This window comes from Xiphophorus couchianus, chromosome 21 (genome assembly GCF_001444195.1).
Source record: "Xiphophorus couchianus chromosome 21, X_couchianus-1.0, whole genome shotgun sequence".
NCBI lineage: Eukaryota > Metazoa > Chordata > Actinopteri > Cyprinodontiformes > Poeciliidae > Xiphophorus > Xiphophorus couchianus.
The window spans coordinates 660,051-686,463 of NC_040248.1; the positions used below are offsets into that span (position 1 = coordinate 660,051).

Sequence of the window (26,413 nt, forward strand, 5' to 3'; positions counted from 1 at the left end):
CCAGAGAAAACAATGAATGATTTATATTATTCATGTTATGACATTTTAATCTCTTTACCGTTTTACTTCATAACAAACAATAAATATTATTATTCAGGCATCATCAGGACGACATCAAGTCCAAACGTCCCAATAATTCAGTAACAATAATAATAATATATATTTTCCTCTTTGGGTCTGAAGTCCTGATGAAATCCACAGGAACCATTTTCACAGACGGATCGGATCATGTCGACTCGGTTCAGTCGACAGACGGACTGCGTCTCCCAGCATGCATTATGCTGGAGGCCATGTTGCTGAAAAACCTTTAAAACCGATCCTGTTTGAACCCAGACAGCCGGTTCTGATCGGTTCCTTAAAACCTTTAGTTTAACCTGCAGAACCTTCCGGAACCTTCCAGAACCTTTCAGAACCTTCCAAAACCTTTCAGAACCGTCCAGAACCGCTGTTTGTTCATCCGGGTTCTGGAAGGTTCTGGTTTTTAACAAGTTATTCTTCCTGTTTGAAGTGAAAAAATCATCCAGAGGAACCAGAACCTCTTTTTATTACTAATCAGTAATTAATGTTTAATTAATGTCTAATTAATGTTTAATTAATGTCTAATTAATGTTTAATTAATGTTTAATTAATGTCTAATTAATGTTTAATTAATGTTTAATTAATGTCTAATTAATGTTTAATTAATGTTTAATTGGTTGAATCTGCTGCAGTTTAAATGTTTTGCTGCTTTAATCTGATGGATCCAGAAGCTGCAGATTATTTTTCTCCACTTTTTCAGGTTTTAAGGTTCAGATTTTAATTCATCTCTGATTCCGATGAGAAAAAATAAAAAATGTTTTTCAATCAGAGCAGAAACAGACAAAACTAAATAAGGCAAAACGAGTTTCTGCAGGAGGATTTTAATGTGTTCATTAGCTTCAGATTCATGTTTTCATCAGCTTCAGATTCATGTGTTCATCAGCTTCAGATTCATGTTTTCATCAGCTTCAGATTCATGTTTTCATCAGCTTCAGATTCATGTGTTCATCAGCTTCAGATTCATGTTTTCATCAGCTTCAGATTCATGTTTTCATCAGCTTCAGATTCATGTGTTCATCAGCTTCAGATTCATGTTTTCATCAGCTTCAGATTCATGTTTTCATCAGCTTCAGATTCATGTGTTCATCAGCTTCAGATTCATGTGTTCATCAGCTTCAGATTCATGTTTTCATCAGCTTCAGATTCATGTGTTCATCAGTGAAGCAGAAAGTCCTGCTGCGTCTCGGCTGCCTGATCTGTATTCATCCTCGCAGCAGAAGGTCAGAGAGACGGAGGACAGATGAAACAGTCGGGCATCAGGCTGCATACCAACGAAGAAGAAGAAGAAGAAGAAGAGGAGGAAGAAGAGGAAGAGGCCCGCGGGTCCAACGGCGCCGGACGGACAGCAGCTCAACGATTCTCTCTGAAGCAACGAAACAAGATGAGGAAGAACTGAGAAGAAAATATGAAATATCAGCAGAGAGAGATAGATATATGATAGGTAGATAGATAGATAGATAGACAGATAAATGATAGATATATGATAGGTAGATGCTGTATTTTGATCTCCATCTAATTGTGAATTTTAAACAAATGTTTGAAAAGTTGTATAAAGATAATTTAAAGTTTTATTATTTAGTTTTATTGCTGCGTTGATTCGACTCCTGCACTGCAAAAACACAAAATCTTACCAAATATCTTGATCCAATTTATGTTGCTGTTATATTTAAACTCTAGAAATAAAATAAAATTAACATAAATAACTTTTCAGATGAATATAGAAACTTGTTTTCAGTCAATTATTCCTCAATATTTCTGAGAATGTTCTGGTTCCACTGGAAGATTATTTCACATTTTCACGTTTTGTGTTTTTTCAGTGTATGTGGAATAAACAGGAAGTGAGTTCTGGGCTCCAAACAGGAAGTAGTGATGTCAGAGTTTGGTGCCTCTGGTATGGCTCAGAGTCGTCAGGATTTTTCCACTAAAATCCGTTTTTATCTCCTGGTTCTGATTCTGGTTTATGAAACTCGGCTCATCGGTGGTTCTGACCCGGTTTGCTGGTTTGTGTTCAGGAAACGGTTCTGTTTCTGCTTCGCCATCTGCAGGACTTTGTGACCTTTGACCTCATGGACAGGTCACCTTCCTAAAGATTTACAGGTTTTGTTTCTGAATTTGATCTTTGGTGAATTAATCAGGAGAAAAACTTTATAATTCAGATTCTAACAGAACCGTTGGGTTAATCCTAATTTAATGGAACCAGATTAAAGGATTAAATGGTTTCATTCCCAGTTCAACCAGCAGGGAACCGTTAGCTCGGTGGGAACTTCCTCCCTGGTTCTGAGTGCCGTCGGCCCACGGAACCGACCCGAGGTCAGCCGGCCCGCCCACATGCCGTTGCCGTGGCGACGCGGCCATTCAGCTGAAAATCGGTTCATTGTTCCTCAGAACAACCAGAGCCTTGATTTACTCTGCAGCCATTTCTGCACATGACCTTTGACCTCCTGCCAGCAGTGATTGATCACCAGCGTCTCCATCTGATTAATTCAACTTCAGCTTCCTCCGAGGTCAAAGGTCAGAACCAGGTCAGAACCAAACGGATGTTTGGATTATTAGGAAGAACGATGGAAAAAATTCTGTTGGACTGAAGAGACCCGAGCCTCATCCCGACCCGGTCCGATTAACCCAACTCCAGTCTGCTTGTCTAGTCAAAGTCCAGTTTGGTTGTGAGGCGTGAACACTAACTGACCTCTGACCTCTGGGCCTCCAAACCTCCGTCTGGGTTCAGTTTGAATGTGAACGCCAAGGGAACCAGAGACCGCTCCAAAAGCAGGAAGTGGACTACAGTGCAGGGCATTCTGGGTAAATACAACTAAAACTAACATGCTAGTCTAGCACTAGCAGCAGAAATGGCTCCTGGTCTTCAGCCAAAGACTAAAGAGAAAAATCTGACGCCTCCATCTTGTTTCCATCTGGTGAAGAAGGAAGTTGCTCTCAGTGTCTTCAGAGGTTTCTGTGTCGTTTCCTTCAGTGGTTCTTGGTGCAGCGCCCCCACAGGCCAGGAGGGGAACAGGTTGGTTTGGGTCAGAACCACAGCAGCTGGAGGTGGAGCAGATGATGGAGTTCTGGTTCCAGTAGAACCGGGTCGACCGGACCATCAGGAGGGAAAACAACTTTAAATGCACCTAGAAAATGTCCCCCATCATGATTCCACCTCCACCAGCCTGGATATTGAAGGAAGGATCCATGTTTCATGATGTTTCCATCAGATTCTGTTTGGAGCTTAAATTGGACCTTTAAATGTTCTGTTCTGGAGGGTCTGAGTGGTTCCAGCTTCAGTTTCCTGGTTTTATCCGACAGTTCTGGTCTGGTGGTCAGAACTGGACCAACAGACCTGCTGCCTTTAAAGCTCCTTCATTCGTCTTTCTGATGCTCCTTCATCTTCAGTAACTCGTCTAAACGTGTTGAGTTTCTGCCATCTGATTGGCTGATTCAATAAATGATTGTTTAATATTAAAACCAGTAAACTTTTGGTCCCAGTAGAAACCAGTAGCTCCAGTCTGAAGGGCTTCATGGTTTCCTGAGACTCTCAGGAATGTCATTAAAACCTTTTCATGTTTCGCTGCTCGGCTTCAAGGAATGCAGAGGAACAAAGACGCCTTTCTGCTGCGTCCGCACCGAGCGGCGGCCCGGTTCTGGTTCTGGTTCTGGAGGAGAGCAGGGGAACGGGTCCGGTTCTGGTTCTGGAGGAGAGCAGGGGAACGGGTCCGGTTCTGGAGGAGATTTAATGGGTTTAAAACAGGAAGGAGAAGAAACAGAAAGAAAGGAGGGATGGAAAATATGAAAGGAAGAAAAAACTCAGGAACAAAATGAATCAAAAAGAGAAATAAAACATCAAATAAAGGAAAAAAATTAATTAACTTGCAAAATATTAAAATAATAAAATTGAAGTAAAATATTAAATATGATAGTAATTCTATTAGCAGCAATAAAATGTATGTTTTCTGTTCTGATTTAAATGATTGAATAATTTCTGAACACAGAAACATTGAAGCCGAAAATGAAGAAAAGCTGCTGGTGACACCTGGTTCTGGTTCTGGTTCTGGTTCTGGTTCCGCCTGCAGGAAAATCTCCGTTCATTAAAAACATTTCAGTCATTTTTTGAGTCCAGAGGAGAAACAGAACCGACGTTCAGCTGGAGGAAATCTAGAGAATAAAAACCAGAGAGGATCAGAACCAAACGGAACCGGACCGGACCGGACCGATGTTACCAGAGGAGAACGAGAGACAAGATGGAGGAAAACATCCTGAATACGATCGAAGATTAATTTAATAAAAACTAATAATTCAGTTTGATTTTCTTGTAAATCTATAAAAACTAAAGATGAGATTCTGGAGCGAAGCTGGAATAAACATCTGATATGATGATAAATAATATTTATAATATTTATAATTTGATTTAAAATTCATTTACAGCTAATTATAGAAACATCATCTGCTGTTTAAATATAATAAATACATGGATAATAAAAACTACAGCTGTTTGGCTCAAATGAAACATTAAATGAAAAATTAATGTTTTAATGAAAATAATTATATTTAAAAATCTAAAACCTGTAATTTATTTTGAACTTTCCTGAGAAAAAATATTTCTGATGTTTGTTACAGATGAATCTTTATGCAGCTGCAGAGGATCGTTTATTATATTTTATTTTATTTAAAATATTTCCATATGTAATAATTTTCCATCAACATTTTCTTTTCGGTTTATTTGAATCGTTTTGAGGAAACTCTTGACAGAAATATGAAGGAAAGTTTCTGTAACTTTATGATTTGGTCCAGACTGAGTGTTTGTAGATTAATGTCCCCCTGAAACAAACTTTATCTAAAGTTCCACTTTAGCCAATCAGGCGCTGACAGATGAAGGAGCTTCAGGTTCCTTTATCTGACCTGACCTTTGACCTCCGGCTCTCTCCTCGCGGTCGGATGTTTGTGTAGGAATGTGAGCAGAGCCGCGATTATCCCGCTAATCCCCGAGCGGAACCAGGATGATCCGCTCAGACCCGCCGCTGGTTCTGATCCCATCAGTCACAAGATGGCCGCCGGCAGGAAGTCAGGAAAACTGGGCTTCATGTTTAATGAAGCAGTAAAAACAGCAACCGGCTCGGCTCGGTTCTGTTGGACCGGTCCAGTAACGTCTCCTCCTCCCTCCTCAGTGTCTGGACTTCAGCCGCGGCTCGCTGAGCGGAGATCTGTGTGAGGATCTGTGTGTCGGCGGCCTGGTGGAATATCAGCGCTGCCTTTACTACGAGAACGGAAAGAAGGTGATGGAGGCGCGATGGAGGGGAAACCGGGTCATCCTCAAGTCCAAACTGGAGAACTTCTCCTCCTACGAGCCGCTGGGCCTCCTGGACTACCAGGTGACCCACACACACACACACACACACACACACACACACACACACTGAGGGGAATCTGAAAAGTGTGGCGTGTGCCTTACTGGCAGTGAACTGAGCTGCTGATGAAAAATCCAAACTGAAAACAAAAAATGAATTCAGCTGAAAAATGTTGCAAACAGGAAACAGCAGAAGCAGAAATCCTCCAGGCCACCAGGGGGAGTCTAGAGTCTAGAGTCGTTATTAGCAACAGAAATATTTACTGGATGTTTTGTTTTTTCAAAACAGATCAAACTCCATCCGTGCAGCTGTCGTCAAGGCAACGGCATCTGGTTTCTTGGTTTCTTGGTTTTAGTTGTTTGTTTTAGTTAAACGTTATTTAATTTAAACATTAAGTGATAAATTTGATAGTTTTAGTAAATTTGTGTTGATGCTCTTTGGTTTTAGTTGAGTTTGAATTCGAATGTGAGGGGAACTTTAGTTTGGTTCCATGTGTTGCCTGGGGAAAGAATTGGCAGGCGCACTTTGATCCAGCTGAAGAAACTGATTGTAAGAAGTTAAAGTTTTATTCCTCTGGACTCAGTAATGAGGTTCAGTTTAGTTTTATTTATGTAAATATTATTTTATGAATTAATTTAGTTTTGTGTCACATTTTTAGTTCTGACGGCATTTTGGGGATTTTATAATAAATATTCACAATAAACGGCTGAAAACAAGAAGTGTGTTGATTAAACTCAGGAGAAACAATCTGAACTTTGACTAGGCCATTTGGACCTACATCCACCCCAGTCTCAGGATTATCTCCGTCCATCTTCCTGTTTGCTGTCCCCCAGCATGATGCTGCCACCACCGTTTCTTGTTTTCAGGAATCGTTTTCTGACTCATTTAATCTTCTGTGTTTAAATCTGAAGCTCTAATTATCTGAACTTTAAAGCTTTAAAATTATCATCTAATTTTAAATTATTGTTATCAGCCAAAATAAAACTCATCAGTTTCTTGTTTTTGTTTGTGAATTTGTTTAAATCTCAGGAAGCAGGAGAGGAGCTGTCGGCGCTGGACGTGGTTCTTTACGCCACTCTGGAGGTGAGTCATCTCACCTGAATAATCCGTCTTTGGCTGCTGTCAGCCTGAACAGGTGATGTTGTTCAGGTGAGAAACTCTCTGGGTCTGGCTGAGGAGGAGGAGGAGGAGGAAGAGGAGGGAGGAGGAAGGAACGGCTCCAGCCTGTGGAGGCAGAAACTGAAGCTGAGAGAGAAAAGTTACTCCAGAGCCGATCTGGGCTCACTGTGGGCTCTGCTGCAGCAGGAGGAGTACACCTTCCTCAGGTGAGGGCGGCGGCCATGACGGCGGCCATGACGGCGGCCATGACGGCGGCCATGACGGCGGCCATGACGGCGGCCATGACGGCGGCGACACGCAGGAATGAACCAGTTTAGACTTTTTAGATTTAATTTATCCTTTATTCTCTTTTCCACAAACCTTCATATTCAGTTTGTTCAGATTTGAATTGATTTAGTTAGAAAACCAGGAAGTGACTGAAGAGGAGAACCCAGTGACCCAGTGGGTCCAGGTTCTGGTTCTGGGCTCCTGTTGGTCGTTTTCAGAATGAAATCAGTTCATTAATTTGTGTTTCGGGTCCAGAGTTCTGCAGGACCTCAGCCCCCATGTGGCCCAGGTTCTGGGCTCCTGCGGCCATTTCTACGCCGTGGAGTTCCTGTCGGCCGGACACGCCTGGGACCAGAACCTGTTCTCCATGGACGAGGTGCCGGGTCACGCCGCAGGTTCTGGTCGGTGGAGCTCCAGGCTGGTGGTGCATCGGATCGCGCTGAGCTTCATGGACATGGTCCGGCACTTCGACGACGACTTCACTCACAAACTGCATCTGTGTGACGTCAAACCGGAGAACTTTGCAGTCCGGAAGGATCTGACGGTGAGTCTGGGTCCGGTCAGGAAGTTCTGTTATTATTATTAAAATAATCTTTATTAGGATTAATAAAAGACTCTTTAATGTTCAGGTTTAATCAGAAAATATCAGCTGAATGTGAATTTATTGGCTTAAAGTTTAAAATACAGATTTTCACTTAAAAAAACTCTGAATAAATTTATGAGTTAAAGATTAAACCATAAATTATAACGTTTTCAGATAAAAATGCAGGTTATTAATAATAATAAGTAAACATTTACAAAAATAAAAATCTAAACAGTTTTAAAGTTAAATCATTAAAACTGTTCAGTTATTAATGAATTTACATTAAATCACGTTAAATCACAGTTTTAATGTTCATAATAAAATATGATCTTTAATGATTTTTGTCCTAAAGTTTAAATCCTTTTGCTTTCAGACGTTGTGACAAAAGTTTTATTATAAAATAATTCCTGCAGTTTTTCAGAAGCAGAAACAAAATCACATTTCAGAGAAGAAAATATTAAAAATGAAACATTTGAATCTGAGCTTCAAACTTTAATCTGTGGAAAAACCTGCAGATGTTTTTTAAAATGTTTCCAGATGTGGAGAAAAATCTGAGAAATTTCTATTTTTATCCAAACATGGAAAATAAAATCTTTTCTTTACTGAAATATTTCTGGAAGATTTTATGAAACTGGAGTTTTTGATGCTTCAGGCAGAAAAATAAAAATAAAATCAAACTTTGAAACATGGAAAGTTTTTTATTTTAGTTCAAACTTTCTGAAATGAAAACATGAAGGATTGAATATGAAGTTACATTTAATCTCTAAAGTTTTCTTATGAAACTAAAACAATAATCAGCAGGAAGGAAAAGAAAAATAAACAAAGATTTCTGCCTCATTTTTCATCATTTTTCCTTTTGTCAAGTTTTCATAAAGTTGATTCTGAGCTGCAGCCGATAATTCTGGCTCAACGCTGTTTCCTCCCTGCTGCTGGGAGAACTGGGAGAACTGGGAGAACCAAGGAGACCTTCTCAGTTTAAATATTTAATTTAGACCAGAAATTAAACTTATTATTTATTAAAACCCAAAATAAATGATTTTAAAATGCTGTAAAAACTTAAAGCAGATAAATTGTTACTGATGGAAAATAAGTTTAATTTGCTGTTTATTCTTAACCATAAATAAATATTGATAAATATTATTAGCAGATTATTAATCTCTCAGATTAAATCCCTGACTTGAAGTTTTTATTTTAATTCTAACATTAAAATTTTACAGTCAGATTTTCTTCACCTCATTTTGTCAAAAATTCAGGATTTAAAATAATTTCATATATTTATTCATCATATTTTACACAAATTTAATTAAACTTTAACATTTTAAAGTTGTTTTGTTGCCACATTTAATTATAAATAAATTAAAAATTCACTTTGACAATTTTTACATTAAAGTTACTGAAGTAACTTTAATGTAACTCTGATCATTCATAATTATAATAATTATTATAATTACTAAGATTATTATTAATAATATTATTATAAGAATTATTTAAGTATGTTTATTAATTAATAACTAATCTTTATATATAAAACAACAGAAAACTTTTTGAAAGTTTGTCTCAAAAATAATATTTTTCTATTTTCATATTTTCTGTTTAAGGTTTTAAAATTAACTTTATTAAGTTTAGAGATTCGTCTCTAAAAATGATTTTTTATCATTTCTGATGCCTGTTTTGTTCTAGGAACATTTGAGAAAATGTTTTTTATTTTTAGGAATTTATTAATGTTTTAAAAAACTGATAAAATATAGAAATAAATATAAAAGGTTTTAATGACGTCTGGTTAGTTTAAAAGTTCAAAATCAAAGTTTTCACAAATTAATTCATTTATGTTTTTAGATTTTGATCTTTTTGACTCCAAATCTATTTTTATGTTCAGAAAATGTTTGATCCTCTTTAGATAAAAATGAACCAGGTTAAAATATTTCAAAATAAAGTTCTGGTCCAACATGTTTCCATTGAACTGATTTTTGCAAATTAATTTTTTCTGTTTGGATTTTTTTAGCTTCATATTTCTCATCATTTTGCATCATCACAGCAGTGTTTGTGGTTGTGTGTCGATACGTTTGACCTCCTGACCTCCTGACCTCCAGGTGGTGGCCATCGACGTGGACATGGCGTTCTTCGAGCCCAAGATGAGGGACATCCTGGAGCAGAACTGCAGCAGCGACGACGACTGTAACTTCTTCGACTGCTGGTCCAGGTGTGAGGCGCAGCGGCGGCGCTGCAGCCCGCGGCGCCGCAACACCAACCTGCAGGTCAGAGGTCACCGCAACGTCTCATCTTCAGATGTATTTTATAATAAAATACTGATTTTCTTCTGCTTATTGTCTCTGGGATGAATTATGGAAGAATAATTTGACTTTATAACGTAAATACAGTATTGTTAGATAAAAATAAATGTTTTAATTATGCATTTCATTATAAACCTGAAAATAAATTAAATATTAATAAATAATAATGTATGTTTAAAACAAATGAAGAGGAAAGTTCATAGGTCGTCTGGTTGAGACGTTTTGGTCTGAAAGGCCTCAGATCTTCATCGCCATCATCACCATCATCGTCGTCATGACGACAGGAGGACAGCCTGTCGTCAAGCCGCCGATCAAATGTCTCCGATATCAGATATCAGTTTTCATACGAGGAGAAAAACTGTTTGAACGAAATGATGGGAAAAAATAAAAGTTCATAAATAATTACTGAGATTTAAAGATAAATTATTTAAATAGTTTGAAACAAAACATTTTTAAACAGCTTCTTTATTTCATAGGAAATTAAAAGTTGATAAATGAACATAATAAAAAATCTAAAATCTTTTATATGAAACCGAAGAACAAAGAGAGAAAGAGGAGAAGAAGAAGCAGCTGAGTGACGATGAGTCCTGATGAAAGGTCACTGACAAGCTGCTCTCTGATTGGCCGACGCTCCACAGGCGTCTGCTCAGGTTGACCTCTGACCTCTGCCAATCATCTCTTTTCAGAAAGACGGTTTTGTTTTTCTGAAAGCTCAAATCGGCTTCAGATGATTTTTCATCTGATGTCTTTATTGTTTGACTTTCATCAGATTTTCTGTTTTTTATTGTTTGTTTTTGGATCATATTTTCATCATTTCTCCTGTTTTCTTCTGTTCCAGGTGATTTGTGAGAAAATCTTCAGGCCTTGGTTTTCTCCCACCGTTCTGGGGGCCAAAGCAGGGCTCCCCCTGCAGGTGGGGCTGGAAAACGGACTTTTATTCACTTCTGTTTCTCACTTCCACTAAAAGAGGAGAGTCAGTAAAATAAAAATAAAACTAATAAATTAAAACAAGAGAACTGAGAAAAAGAGATTTTATAATCTAAAATTAAACTTTTACTAATATTGTGCAGTTTTCACATGACTGTGTTGTTTGAAATGAATCTGTAATATTTAGATATTTGTTCATATTTAATCCACCAGTTTACAGATTATTTACAGATTATTTACAGATTATTTACAGAGAATCCTCCAGTCTGTAGTTTGTAAACAGTTTTTCTGCCATGAAGGTCAAATTTTTGCAATAAAAAGTTATTTTGTGTCGTTTCTGCAACGTTTGGCTCCCAAAGTGAAAGATTTAGTTTTCATTGGTTTATTATAAAAACTAGATTAAATCTTCTTCCTGTTGTTTGCAGGTTAATAAAACATTTTAGCGCCACCTACAGGTCACTGCTGGTATCTTAGTGGTTCATCTAAAACTTTCCTCTGGTGACGAACATCAGATGATTTTGGTTGTTTGGTTGAACAGGTGGAGCTGCAGCGAGCCGTGCAGGACTGCTCCGAGACCGACGGCGGCGCCGGCGACGAGGGCGGAGCCCGCAGGGTCCATCAGCGCCTCCTGGCCGTCCTCAGAGCCCTGCTGCAGGAGGAAGTGGCTCCTGAGGACAGGAAGTGGACAAAAGATGAAGCGGAGCACGTCCACACGGCGCTGAACTTCTGAGAGGAACCAAACAAAACGTCCTTCATGATGATCGGACTGTTCTGGAGACAATTCCTGCTGTTTCCAGAACCTCATCAGAACCTCGTCATGACATCAGAACCTCATCATGACATCAGAACCTCATCAGGACACCAACCGGTCAGATCTGATCCAGAAAGTCTGGATAAGTCCAATCTAAATGTTCTGAAGTTCTGGTCGTTTTCACCAACATGGAGGAACTTTAGTTTAATCTGCAGAGAAAATCCCAGATATTTTACAAAATAATATTAATAATGTTTACAAAATAATCCCAGATATTTTACAAAATAATATTAATAATGTTTACAAAATAATCCCAGATATTTTACAAAATAATATTAATAATGTTTACAAAATAATCCCAGATATTTTACAAACTGTTTCAAAATCAGATGTTTTTGGTTTGGAAACCAATGTAGTCAAACAACCAGAACGGATCAGAACCGGACGGGTTCTGATGGTTTCTTGTTTGTACTGAGCTTCTTGTTCATCGGAGTGTAAATATGGAAATAGACGGTTTATAAAAATGATTGTGATTTTAATGAATCTGGGAACCGAACCTGTTCTGGATCCTGCAGGATTTTCTTCTTAAAGCAGAACTTGGTAACGATTAGGCTCCGCCCCCTCCTCCTCGTCAGCAAGCCGGTAACCATGACAACAGAAGAAAAGCCAGTTGGCTCCTGTTTGGCGACTCGTTACCAGGTTCTGCTCCGACCCGTTGGTCTCAGTGAGATTAATTCACTTTTTCTCATTTAAGGAGAAAATAAAACATTTTTAGCTTCTGCAAAACTTATTAAATAAAATGTTATTAAATAAAATGTTTCTTTGCTTAATAAATAGATTCGATGTTAAAACATTTTTCTGTTTGTCGTCCATAAAATATTAGCAAAGAGAAAAATCCAACTAAATTTCACCAAAATCTCATTTATTTCCACAAGAATTTGATCATATTTGTGTTTATTTGTGTTTATTTGGCTGTAAATTTAAAAAAAATAATAAAAGAAACTAAAGTTTGTTTTAAAATAAAATAATCTCAGTTGGAGGTTGGATGAGTTTCATGTAAAAATGTTTTTATGGTTTTCTGTTAATTTTTTACTTTCTAGGCAACAAAGTTCAACTACAATTTATTTAACAGCAGCAAGTTTCTCTATAAGAATAATTATAATAAAAACTACGACACAATAACACAAATATTAAAACATTTTAGCTCTAAATGAAGCAAAACATTTGATTTTGATGCTTTTTGGGAAACAAACGGTTCCAGGTTCCTGGTTCCTGGTTTCTGGTTCCAGGTTCCTGGTTTCAGGTTCCTGGTTCCAGGTTCCAGGTTCCAGGTTTCTGGTTCCAGGTTCTTGGCTCCTGGTTCCAGGTTCCTGGTTTCTGGTTCCTGGTTTCTGGTTTCTGGTTCCAGGTTCCTGGTTTCAGGTTCCTGGTTCCAGGTTCCAGGTTTCTGGTTCCAGGTTCTTGGCTCCTGGTTCCAGGTTCCTGGTTCCAGGTTCCTGGCTCCTGGTACCAGGTTCCTGGTTTCTGGTTCCTGGTTCCAGGTTCCTGGTTTCTGGTTCCAGGTTCCTGGTTTCTGGTTCCAGGTTCCTGGTTCCTGGCTCCTGGTTCCAGGTTCCTGGTTCCAGGTTCCAGGTTTCTGGTTCCAGGTTCTTGGCTCCTGGTTCCAGGTTCCTGGTTTCTGGTTCCAGGTTCCTGGTTCCAGGTTCCTGGTTCCTGGTTTCAGGTTCCAGGTTCCTGGTTCCAGGTTCCTGCTGGTCGGAGGACAAACTGGAGTAAAACTGGAAGATTGAAACTTTGATCATGTTTCTTATTTATTAATAATAATATTAATATTCCAGAGTCCTGGATCTGATGATGAGGAGGAAGATAAAGATCAGAGCGACGGTGAAAAACGTTCCCCAAAAATAAAACAAACTACCAGAAGAAACCTGGAGACGGCAGCTCAGCTGCTAGAAGGATCTAAATATTCCTCCAATAATTATTGATAAGATCATAAATCTGGTTTTTATCAGGGTTTAAATTGTTGGATCTTTTTAGAGGTTTAGAAACGTCTCAACTGAATAAATGAATTTTACATCTGAATCTAAAGCAGCGTAAATAATTTGGGTTTTAAAGGCGAATCAGAAACTGATTGTTGCTGCTGACAGAAGATGCTGGTCAGAACTGGAGCACAAATCACAGCGTCTGTCTGTGGGGTGCTGGTTTGTTGAGTCTCCTCACTTTATCAATCAGGACACAAATATTAAACTTATGAGGTCACACTGGAGACGCTGCCATGGCAACACCGACCATCAGGACTGAGATCATTTCCAGCTTTTCTCTCTGAACGGGTCGGAACACGAAGCCTTTCGAGCCTGAAGACTTTCATTCAGAACCGACTGGACTTTATGTGAACCACAAACCAGAACCAAACATCTGAGGAGTGGATTTCAGCGCTGAGCGTCCTGCGGCGGCGCGGCTAATGCGCTCCATGTGCGGGTCGACGACACGCTGAGGAAAAACAGACTGGAAACTAAAAACAAGAGGAAAAACTGAAACAGAACCGATTCAGGTTCTGCTGAGGCTCCGAGAGGCTCAGCGGGTCAGGAGGGACCAGAGAAACCAGAACCAGCTGGTCTGGGGTTCGGCGGAGCAGCAGGTGGAGTAATTAGAGAACCAGAAACACAAAATACCAGAACCTCCAGAGAATGAACCAGGTTTGGTCCGTCAGTCGGTTCTGTTGACCCATTTAACGCTAGAAAAAAGAAAGAACAACAAACAGATGTTGCCATGGCAACTTCAGGTGTAGATTCACCTGGAAACCTTCCAGAATCCATCTGGGATCTGAGCAAAAACATTCAGAGCAGGAAACAAAGAACCGGGTCGGTTCTGATGGTTCTGGTTCTGATGGTTCTGGGTCGGTTCCTCTTCAGGTTCTGCTCCCTCGTTTCGTTTCTCTTCTGTTTCTTATTTTCTGTTTTGGAGATAAAATCTTAACGTTCATTAATATTCATGAAGCCTCATTTGCATAAAGTCTGAGGGGATTATTAGATCTGGGCCGGTTCTGAAGAACTGGGCCGGGTTATTCTGACACCTTTCAGCCGTTTGATGCTTTTATTCTGGCGGTCCGTCTGTTGTGTTTGGAGTTTGACTCTGTTTTCAGTTTGTTGCCATGGCAACAGGGTTCGTTCTGGATCTGGGCCTCAGGAACCGGATCAAACAGGCTGGTTCTGCTACAAACCCGACCAGAACCAGAACTAAAGATTAGATCAGAAACAATCAGCAGAATCTCCAGTTATCAGTTATTATATGAAAAACATGATAAAAATAATTTATCAATATTTTTGTTCAAATCATATTTTCTGTTGTGTGAAAATTTGATTTGATTGTTTCAACCCAGAAAATAAATCATAAACTGAAGTCAGAATAAAAGTCATTTTTATTTTTATGCAAATCACAAAAAGCAACAAAAGGTTAAATTTTAGCTGGAGGCCCTCAGGTGGGCGGCGCCCCCTTCAGGACGGACGGCGGCGCTAACCGAGCTTTGATGCTTTTTGAAGGCAGGAAAATGATCCAACCTGAGCCTTTCCATCAGGTGGAGGTCTGGACTTTGACTAGGCCACTGCAGCACCTGATTCCATCTTCAGTTGTAGATCTGCTGATGTGTTTGGTCCTGGTTCTGACCCAGTTTGGACCCGTTTCAGCTGCTAGATTTATGGACTGGTTTGTGCTTCAGAGGAAATCCAGAAACCAGTAAGTCTGTTCTGGTCCCAGTAGAAACCAGTAAGTCTGTTCTGGTCCCAGTAGAAACCAGTAAGTCTGTTCTGGTCCCAGTAGAAACCAGTAAGTCTGTTCTGGTCCCAGTAGAAACCAGTAAGTCTGTTCTGGTCCCAGTAGAAACCAGTAGATCTGTTCTGGTCCCAGTAGAAACCAGTAAGTCTGTCCTGGTCCCAGTAGAAACCAGTAAGTCTGTTCTGGTCCCAGTAGAAACCAGTAAGTCTGTTCTGGTTCCAGTAGAAACCAGTAAGTCTGTCCTGGTCCCAGTAGAAACCAGTGGATCTGTCCTGGTCCCAGTAGAAACCAGTAAGTCTGTCCTGGTCCCAGTAGAAACCAGTGGATCTGTTCTGGTCCCAGTAGAAACCAGTAAGTCTGTTCTGGTCCCAGTAGAAACCAGTAAGTCTGTTCTGGTCCCAGTAGAAACCAGTAAGTCTGTTCTGGTCCCAGTAGAAACCAGTAAGTCTGTTCTGGTCCCAGTAGAAACCAGTAAGTCTGTTCTGGTTCCAGTAGAAACCAGTAAGTCTGTCCTGGTCCCAGTAGAAACCAGTGGATCTGTTCTGGTCCCAGTAGAAACCAGTAAGTCTGTTCTGGTCCCAGTAGAAACCAGTAAGTCTGTTCTGGTCCCAGTAGAAACCAGTAAGTCTGTTCTGGTCCCAGTAGAAACCAGTAAGTCTGTTCTGGTTCCAGTAGAAACCAGTAAGTCTGTCCTGGTCCCAGTAGAAACCAGTGGATCTGTTCTGGTCCCAGTAGAAACCAGTAAGTCTGTTCTGGTCCCAGTAGAAACCAGTAAGTCTGTTCTGGTCCCAGTAGAAACCAGTAAGTCTGTTCTGGTCCCAGTAGAAACCAGTAAGTCTGTTCTGGTCCCAGTAGAAACCAGTAAGTCTGTTCTGGTCCCAGTAGAAACCAGTAAGTCTGTTCTGGTCCCAGTAGAAACCAGTAAGTCTGTTCTGGTCCCAGTAGAAACCAGTAAGTCTGTTCTGGTCCCAGTAGAAACCAGTAAGTCTGTTCTGGTCCCAGTAGAAACCAGTAGATCTGTTCTGGTCCCAGTAGAAACCAGTAAGTCTGTCCTGGTCCCAGTAGAAACCAGTAAGTCTGTTCTGGTCCCAGTAGAAACCAGTAAGTCTGTCCTGGTCCCAGTAGAAACCAGTAAGTCTGTCCTGGTCCCAGTAGAAACCAGTAAGTCTGTTCTGGTTCCAGTAGAAACCAGTAAGTCTGTCCTGGTCCCAGTAGAAACCAGTAAGTCTGTCCTGGTCCCAGTAGAAACCAGTGGATCTGTTCTGGTCCCAGTAGAAACCAGTAAGTCTGTTCTGGTCCCAGTAGAAACCAGTAAGTCTGTTCTGGTCCCAGTAGAAACCAGTAAGTCTGTTCTGGTCCCAGTAGAAACCAGTAAGTCTGTCCTGGTCCCAGTAGAAACCAGTAAGTCTGTTCTGGTTCCAGTAGAAACCAGTAAGTCTGTCCTGGTCCCAGTAGAAACCAGTGGATCTGTTCTGGTCCCAGTAGAAACCAGTAAGTCTGTTCTGGTCCCAGTAGAAACCAGTAAGTCTGTTCTGGTCCCAGTAGAAACCAGTAAGTCTGTTCTGGTCCCAGTAGAAACCAGTAAGTCTGTTCTGGTCCCAGTAGAAACCAGTAAGTCTGTTCTGGTCCCAGTAGAAACCAGTAAGTCTGTCCTGGTCCCAGTAGAAACCAGTAAGTCTGTCCTGGTCCCAGTAGAAACCAGTGGATCTGTTCTGGTCCCAGTAGAAACCAGTAAGTCTGTTCTGGTCCCAGTAGAAACCAGTAAGTCTGTTCTGGTCCCAGTAGAAACCAGTAAGTCTGTTCTGGTCCCAGTAGAAACCAGTAAGTCTGTTCTGGTCCCAGTAGAAACCAGTAAGTCTGTCCTGGTCCCAGTAGAAACCAGTGGATCTGTTCTGGTTCCAGTAGAAACCAGTAGATCTGTTCTGGTCCCAGTAGAAACCAGTAGATCTGTTCTGGTTCCAGTAGAAACCAGTAGATCTGTTCTGGTCCCAGTAGAAACCAGTAAGTCTGTCCTGGTTCCAGTAGAAACCAGTAGATCTGTTCTGGTCCCAGTAGAAACCAGTAAGTCTGTCCTGGTTCCAGTAGAAACCAGTAGATCTGTTCTGGTTCCAGTAGAAACCAGTAGATCTGTTCTGGTCCCAGTAGAAACCAGTAGATCTGTTCTGGTCCCAGTAGAAACCAGTAAGTCTGTCCTGGTTCCAGTAGAAACCAGTAGATCTGTTCTGGTCCCAGTAGATTCTGAGTGGAAACATTCCTGCAGCTCCGGTTCTGATTCCTGCAGCAGTTTTCCTCTCTGGGCCCAAACAGAACCATCTGTTTCCACTTAGCTCTGATGTTCCCAGTGCAGCAGCCCCGCCCCCTTCTCACTGGTCATAAACCAGTTTAACTGGAGGAGACTGTGCGGCCCACTAACCACAGCCTGACGGGTCCGGTTCTGCCTCGGGTTTAATTAACGATAAGAACCGATAGGAGAGCAGCTCATTTCACACCCAGCTGGTTCTGAGCCACAAACCCACCGGGCCAGAAACCGTCCTGCAGAACCACCGGGCCGGCTGCAGAACTTTAACTGGAAACACGTTTATCCTTCTGCTCAGAAAGAAGAAATTAATTTATCGGTTCTTCTGGAAATAAATCATGAATTAAAGATTCAGTCAGACTGAGAACATCGATCTGATCTCCACAAGATAAAATCCTCAGTTTGTCCTCAAATAAAATGAAACATCCAGGAGTTCAGTTCTGGTTCTGACCCGGAAACACCTGGTTCTGTAAGTACTGATCCGTTTATTAAAGAACTCCATAAAAACAAGCAGAACAGAACAAAATTCAGAGCAGCTTCAAGTTTCTCTGTGTGTAAACTACACATTAATAAACTACACATTAATAAACTACACGTTAAATAAACCACACGCTAAATAAACTACACGTTAAATAAACTACACGCTAAATAAACCACACTCTAAATAATAAACAACACGTTAAATAAACTACACATTAATAAACTACATGTTAAATAAACTACACGTTAAATAAACTACACTTTAAATAAACTACACGTTAAATAAACTACACGCTAAATAAACCACACGCTAAATAAACTACACGTTAAATAAACTACACATTAATAAACTACACATTAATAAACTACACGTTAAATAAACTACACATTAAATAAACTACACGTTAAATAAACTACACATTAAATAAACTACATATTAAATAAACTACACGTTAAATAAACTACACTTTAAATAAACCACACGCTAAATAAACTACACTTTAAATAAACCACACGCTAAATAAACTACACGTTAAATAAACTACACATTAATAAACTACACATTAATAAACTACACATTAATAAACTACACGTTAAATAAACTACACGTTAAATAAACTACACATTAAATAAACTACACATTAAATAAACTACACGCTAAATAAACTACACGCTAAATAAACTACATATTAAATAAACTACACATTAAATAAACTACATCTTAAATAAACTACATGCTAAATAAACTACATAGTAAATAAACTACACGCTAAATAAACTACATATTAAATAAACTACACGTTAAATAAACTACATATTAAATAAACTACACGTTAAATAAACTACATGCTAAATAAACTACACGTTAAATAAACTACATGCTAAATAAACTACATATTAAATAAACTACACGTTAAATAAACTACATGCTAAATAAACTACACGTTAAATAAACGACATGCTAAATAAACTACATATTAAATAAACTACACGTTAAATAAACTACATCTTAAATAAACTACATGCTAAATAAACTACATAGTAAATAAACTACACGCTAAATAAACTACATATTAAATAAACTACATATTAAATAAACTACACGTTAAATAAACGACATGCTAAATAAACTACATGTTAAATAAACTACATCCTAAATAAACTACATGTTAAATAAACTACATCTTAAATAAACTACACGCTAAATAAACTACATGCTAAATATGTAGTTTATTGTGTAGTTTAATGGACCCAGGTTCTCCTTTTGAACAGATCCCTTTAAAATCGTTTTTCCTTCATTTCTCCTGTTCATGCAGTAAATTTTAAAACATTTTATGTTTCTGTGTATTTTTGCTATAATTTTTTTTATTTTAACTTTTATTTGGCTTTTAAAGGATAAAAATATTCAGAAAATTGATCTAAAAAAGTAACAGAAACTCAGATGTTGATAATATAACTGATAAAAGCCGTTTATTAATAATAACTTTAAGTGGAGGTCAAAGGTCGCCTGCTTTTCTTCCCTCCAGCAGAACCAGAACTTGATCCTTCAGGCTGTTACAGAAACATCTGGAGCAGCAGAACCAAGCGGGTCCAACTCCAGCTTCAGCTGAGCAGAACCAAACCTGGAGCAACGCTCGGCTGTTGGTCTGAGGAGAAACACGGACCTGGATCCACCGAGCAACTGGAAATGAACCGGGCCGGATCCGGACCCAAACAGGTTCTGACAGGTTCTGGTTTACAGACGGTTTCTCTCCTGAGTCTCTGTTTCCCACAGTGGAGCTAATCTGCTGCAGGACCTCTGACCTTCAGCAGGTCAGAGGTCAAACCAACTGTTGGTGTAAGGTTACCGCCGCCTCGGGTTCTGGACGGGTTCCAGCCGGAGCTTCTCCTTCAGGCGCCACAAACGGGCAGCGAACAACGACGCCTCATTCTGCTCTGAAACTGCAGCACAGATCAACCTGCTGCAGCACAACGATTTAATCTGCTGCAGCACAACAATTTAATCTGCTGCAGCACAACAATTTAATCTGCTGCAGCACAACAGAGTTTAACCTGCTGCAGCACAACAATTTAACCTGCTGCAGCACAACAGTTTAACCTGCTGCAGCACAACAGAGTTTAACCTGCTGCAGCACAACAATTTAATCTGCTGCAGCACAACAGAGTTTAACCTGCTGCAGCACAACAATTTAACCTGCTGCAGCACAACAGAGTTTAACCTGCTGCAGCACAACGGTTTAACCTGATGCAGCACAACGGTTTAACCTGCTGCAGCACAATGGTTTAACCTGCTGCAGCACAACAATTTAATCTGCTGCAGCACAACAGTTTAACCTGCTGCAGTACAACAATTTAATCTGCTGCAACACAACAGAGTTTAACCTGCTGCAGCACAACAATTTAACCTGCTGCAGCACAACAGAGTTTAACCTGATGCAGCACAACGGTTTAACCTGATGCAGCACAATGGTTTAACCTGCTGCAGCACAACAATTTAACCTGCTGCGGCACAATGGTTTAACCTGCTGCAGCACAACAATTTAATCTGCTGCAGCACAACAGAGTTTAACCTGCTGCAGCACAACGGTTTAACCTGCTGCAGCACAACAATTTAACCTGCTGCGGCACAACGGTTTAACCTGCTGCAGCACAACGGTTTAACCTGATGCAGCACAACGGTTTAACCTGATGCAGCACAACGGTTTAATCTGCTGCAGCACAACAGTTTAACCTGCTGCAGCACAACAATTTAATCTGCTGCAGCACAACAGAGTTTAACCTGCTGCAGCACAACAATTTAACCTGCTGCAGCACAACAGAGTTTAACCTGCTGCGGCACAACGGTTTAACCTGCTGCAGCACAACGGTTTAACCTGATGCAGCACAACGGTTTAACCTGCTGCAGCACAACAATTTAATCTGCTGCAGCACAACAGTTTAACCTGCTGCAGTACAACAATTTAATCTGCTGCAGCACAACAGTTTAACCTGCTGCAGCACAACAATTTAACCTGCTGCAGCACAACAGAGTTTAACCTGCTGCAGCACAACAATTTAACCTGCTGCAGCACAACAGAGTTTAACCTGCTGCAGCACAACGGTTTAACCTGCTGCAGCACAACAATTTAACCTGCTGCGGCACGACGGTTTAACCTGCTGCAGCACAACGGTTTAACCTGATGCAGCACAACGGTTTAACCTGATGCAGCACAACGGTTTAACCTGATGCAGCACAACAATTTAACCTGCTGCGGCACAATGGTTTAACCTGCTGCAGCACAACAATTTAATCTGCTGCAGCACAACGGTTTAACCTGATGCAGCACAACGGTTTAACCTGCTGCAGCACAACAGATCCTTCGGTTCATGAAGGATCCAGAAAATCCTCAGAGTTTCGTCTCCAGACGCTGCAGCGACTTTCATGTCCTAATTAAAGTCACATCCAGCTGCAGCAGGTTCAGCTTCCCGCCGGCGATTCCTTTAACGAATCTTCCTGGGAAACATCCATCACAGGAGAACGTCTGAACCGGGCCGAACCGGGCCAGCCTCCGTTCTGCTTTAATTAGGCCGTTTCCTCCCCGACGCCTTCAGAGGATCGTCACCGCTAAATCAGCAGCGCAGGAGCAGATCAACCAGAACCAGATCAACTAGAACTAGATCAACCAGAACCAGATCAACTAGATCAACCAGAACCAGATCAACCAGGACCAGAGTTAACCTGCTGGTTTACTCGGATCATTAAGGTCCGATTGACCTGCAGGTCCAAAAGTCCCGGCAGCTTCTCTTTCTGTCTGCCTTCGTTTGCAGTGGGACAGAATTAAACGTGACGCAGCTCGATAAACGATTTAGTTTTGTTTTCTGATGTGACATAAAAACCATCAGAGGTTTAAAATCCTGTAAACAGCAACAATAATCATAACTAGGGGAAAATAAACTAAATGACACCAGGAAGACAAAACTGATGAAATAATGTAAATATGACCAGTTAGTCCTAAAAATAAAGAGAAAATGGTTGAGAGGCTCTGAACATCTGGACAATGTGAATAAAACTAGAAATAAACTAATAAAAGTATCAGAGGTCCAGAAAATATTAAATATTAAAACAAACCTCAGTGAAAACATTCTAAACAAAAATGATTAAATCAGCCAAACTGTGATCCGCTTTGTGATTTTTCATCCATAATTAGATCAAATAAACGTTTGTTGACAGATATTAAATTTTTCTCGGCAGTTTGATCGACTGGATTCTGATTCTGGTCTGTTTTTCCTCCAATAAATACATAAATCTGATGATTCCCAAACGTCTGCAGTCTGAACGTCGCGTTTCTCCGACAGGCGTCGTAAAACTGGACTAAACAGAGGAAACGCTGACGATGAGAGCAGAGGGTCAGTGAACGCATCACAGCCGCTGGAACTGATGGTAGAGGAGCAGAAACTGAAACTGAGTGACAGCTAACAGGAAACGCCTCACAACCAACCAAATCCTTCAGCATGACATCACTTCCTGTCCTCGTTTCTCACAGGGAGCAAAGCAGACGGAGCGTCTCATTACTCCACATGAAGAAGAACCCGACATTCCTCCTGACTAATGAAAGTCATATTTCAGCTGCAGGCGGACGCAGCAACACAAAGGAAATATTTCCAGAGCGGCTCATGATGAGTTATGGCTGCTGGGAAAATATTAATCATGTCAGATAAAAACGCCTTCGCCGCTTCTGAGCCAGAAGGTTTCAGCGAGGAGGAGGAGGAGGAAGAAACGTCTTTCCCACAGAGACGGATTGTTTACGTCTGGACCAACAAGTCTGGTCAGAAAGCAACCAGAAAATCCTGAGAAACGTTGATGTTTGTTTAAAAACAGCCAGAAGAGACGATAAGAGAAGTTATGACTTCAGAAACGTTCCTGTCCTCAGCAGAGACCTGGGCTGCTGAGACCTGGGCTGCTGAGACCTGGGCTGCTGAGACCTGGGCTGCTGGGGCCTGGGCTGCTGAGACCTGGGCTGCTGAGACCTGGGCTGCTGAGACCTGGGCTGCTGGGGCCTGGGCTGCTGGGGCCTGGGCTGCTGAGACCTGGGCTGCTGAGACCTGGGCTGCTGAGACCTGGGCTGCTGAGACCTGGGCTGCTGAGACCTGGGCTGCTGGGGCCTGAGCTGCTGAGACCTGGGCTGCTGGGGCCTGGGCTGCTGAGACCTGGGCTGCTGAGACCTGGGCTGCTGAGACCTGGGCTGCTGAGACCTGGGCTGCTGAGACCTGGGCTGCTGGGGCCTGAGCTGCTGGGGCCTGAGCTGCTGGGGCCTGAGCTGCTGGGGCCTGAGCTGCTGAGACCTGGGCTGCTGAGACCTGGGCTGCTGGGGCCTGGGCTGCTGAGACCTGGGCTGCTGAGACCTGGGCTGCTGGGGCCTGGGCTGCTGAGACCTGGGCTGCTGAGACCTGGGCTGCTGGGGCCTGAGCTGCTGAGACCTGGGCTGCTGAGACCTGGGCTGCTGGGGCCTGGGCTGCTGAGACCTGGGCTGCTGAGACCTGGGCTGCTGGGGCCTGAGCTGCTGAGACCTGGGCTGCTGGGGCCTGGGCTGCTGAGACCTGGGCTGCTGGGGCCTGAGCTGCTGGGGCCTGAGCTGCTGGGGCCTGAGCTGCTGGGGCCTGAGCTGCTGAGACCTGGGCTGCTGAGACCTGGGCTGCTGGGGCCTGGGCTGCTGAGACCTGGGCTGCTGAGACCTGGGCTGCTGGGGCCTGAGCTGCTGAGACCTGGGCTGCTGGGGCCTGAGCTGCTGAGACCTGGGCTGCTGAGACCTGGGCTGCTGGGGCCTGAGCTGCTGGGGCCTGAGCTGCTGGGGCCTGAGCTGCTGGGGCCTGAGCTGCTGGGGCCTGAGCTGAAAACCACCAGGATGTTTTTACTCAGGTTTTAATAAAATCAGGAGAAAACGAGACGATTTGTCTGCAGAGGAAAACAGAAAAAACAGAAACAAAAGTTTTATTTTATTAAATAAACTGAACTTATAGAGGAAAAACGGTTTAAATAGAAACGTTTCTGGATATTTAAACCTCAGATCAAAACTGTGGGAAATTAATTTTTATAGAGTTAAAGTTTGTTTAATGAACTAAAATAAAAACAGAAATTTTCTTGTTTGTTTCATTTATTGCAGTTTTTCCAGTTAAAGTTTATCCAACAATTATGGAAAAACTTTCAGATAAAAACCATCAGAAAAAGTTTTACTTTTAAATATTTATCAACATTTTATCAAAGTAAATCACATACTTTTAATTTCTATAATAAAATATTCTAATCCTAAATGTTTTATTAAAATCCTCATAATTAAATGAAGGATTATTCTGCATGTTTCTCTGAGAGATGAAGTTATTAATAAACTTTTCTGTAATATTTTTAGCTGTTAAACAGGATTAAATTAACTTTATTTATTATAAACAATCTGCTGAACAAAACGTTTTTATTATGAATATTTCTGCATGAATAAAATAACCATCAGCGTTTTGTTCTGTGTTTTTACTGTTGTGTGGTTCTGAAGGATTCTCACTCATTTCTCGGGTTGGTCCAGATCTCTGCAGAACCTTGGCTTCATGTTCTGTGATTTACGTCTTTGGATCGTCTGTCGGTGGAAACCCGGCCGTTTCTCTCCACAGACAGAAGCGTCTTTGTTCTGGACCGGGTCTGGACCGGGTCCGGCTTCCTGCTGCCGGCTCCTCACTGTCAGGATCTGACAATGAGGCCGCTCCGCTCCGAACCGGTTCCCTCCGTCAGCGTTCGCTTTCTGGGTCGGAACCGACGGTTCTGTGCAGGTCTGAAGAAAAACTTCAGTAGAATCGAGAATCTAGACAGTTTTGATCTAGGCGATTATTATTAATATGTTAATGTTTGTAATAAATAGTTTTATTTATTGTTTCCATTCATTTTTCTCCTCCATGAATCACAGAGGGTCAAAACTTTACATACAGCTCGTCCTCCTTCCGCCGCAGGAAGTTGATCCTCCATCTGGAGCTTTTTGGATTCATCAGGAAGTTTTTCTGTTTTTCTCTTGAACCGTTTTGAGTTTTGGTTTTTCAGGGTTTTGTCCCTCCCAGGATGCCGTACTCACTTCATTCCTTAGTTTGTGATTCTTGGCTCTTGGTTCTGTTCTCTGTTTTCGTCTCACCTGGTTCTCATGTCCATTAATCACCTCCCAGCAGCTGGAAGCCAGCCAGTTCCTTCACCTCGCTGTCAGATCCCACCATCGTCCTCCATGTTTACTGATTCCCAGCAGATGTTCTCCTGAAGTTTGTTATTGTTTCAGTAATTATTCACACCAACAACACATTAACATGAACATTAAAGTTCAGATTAGATTAGGTTTAGATTAGATTAGATTGAGAGTAGATTAAGTTTAGATTAGATTAGGTTCAGATTAGATTAGATTAGGTTTAGATTAGTTCAGAGTTTAATCCATCAGCAGGATTAAGTTTCCTGTTGTTTCTGTTTTTATCCTCATCCAGAGTTTAGAGTTAAATCTCAGAGCCGCTTCGATACGAGCCACACTCTGATATTTCAGAGGAGGTCAGATGACCTTTGACCCCTGATTCCGTCCTTCAGCTGTTTTCCTTCCTCCAAGTTTTTCCTGCTGCTGTTGATTTAATTTGCTGTCAGATTATTAATCTGTTCAACGTTCTCATCTGAGGAGATTAAAAACTGTTTCAAGTTAAACAGATTTTTAAAGCTGGAGGATTTTCATCAGAACAGCCGTAACAGAGCGTCTTCAGTCAGAGGCTACTACTGAACCGCTGGAACACTGACCTCTACAGGAGATCCTTCCTGCTCAAAGCCACCAAACAAATTAAAACATCTGATTTATTCTCTATTTCCTTAGAATATCTTTAATTACTTTCTGCATACATTTGATGCTGATTTCTCTTCTCAAAACAGGAAAGACAGGAAAACATGTCATTGATAGAGAAGCAAACAGAGTCTCTGCTGGGCCTTTGACTAGACCAATCTCTCTGGTCTGATGACACAATATTTATTTCTATATGTATCAAATGTTTGGGCAGGTTCAGTCCTCCGTAGAGAGGAAATGTTAGCAAAATCATAAACTACTTGAATAATTTATAACTAAATGACAGAAATGAAAGTTTTTAAGTGTTTCAGCAGCTGGAGGAATAAAACGAATCCAGGTGTTGGAACTTTATTCTGATAAATTAAATAAATATTATTATAGCATCACGAACACAAAACAAGAAGCTGCAGTTTAAATATGTAATAAATACAAAACATACCCAAAATATAAAACTTTCCCAGAACTGGGATTTTTATAACTTACAGGTTTCATTTTCAAACCAACTTCAAGTAAAAATCTTCCAAAAATCTGAATATGTGTTAAATTTACATGAAACTAAAAAATATTTTTAAAAATGTAACCGGAAAGTTTTATAAAAATAACTTTTAAGCTCATGAAATATTTAAACAGATGCAGGAAACATTCTGAACATTTAGCAGAACAATCATCTTAAAAACAGATTTTATAAAAACTAAAA

At 40.8% G+C, this 26,413-nt stretch overlaps 1 protein-coding gene across 4 annotated transcripts in view; it reads left to right on the top strand.

Annotated features, from left to right (window-relative positions):
• The window catches only part of dipk1c (divergent protein kinase domain 1C), a 25,152-nt gene extending 13,260 nt beyond the window's left edge, over positions 1-11,892 (top strand). For all 4 annotated transcript variants that reach the window (XM_028005486.1, XM_028005484.1, XM_028005487.1 and 1 more), the window contains 7 exons: positions 5,232-5,435; positions 6,441-6,494; positions 6,561-6,736; positions 7,053-7,341; positions 9,471-9,635; positions 10,510-10,584; positions 11,137-11,892. In XM_028005486.1, coding sequence (XP_027861287.1) covers positions 5,232-5,435; positions 6,441-6,494; positions 6,561-6,736; positions 7,053-7,341; positions 9,471-9,635; positions 10,510-10,584; positions 11,137-11,328 — 1,155 coding nt within the window. In that variant the 3' untranslated portion in view covers positions 11,329-11,892. The remainder of the gene's footprint in view (positions 1-5,231; positions 5,436-6,440; positions 6,495-6,560; positions 6,737-7,052; positions 7,342-9,470; positions 9,636-10,509; positions 10,585-11,136) is intronic.
• Positions 11,893-26,413: the final 14,521 nt, after the last annotated feature.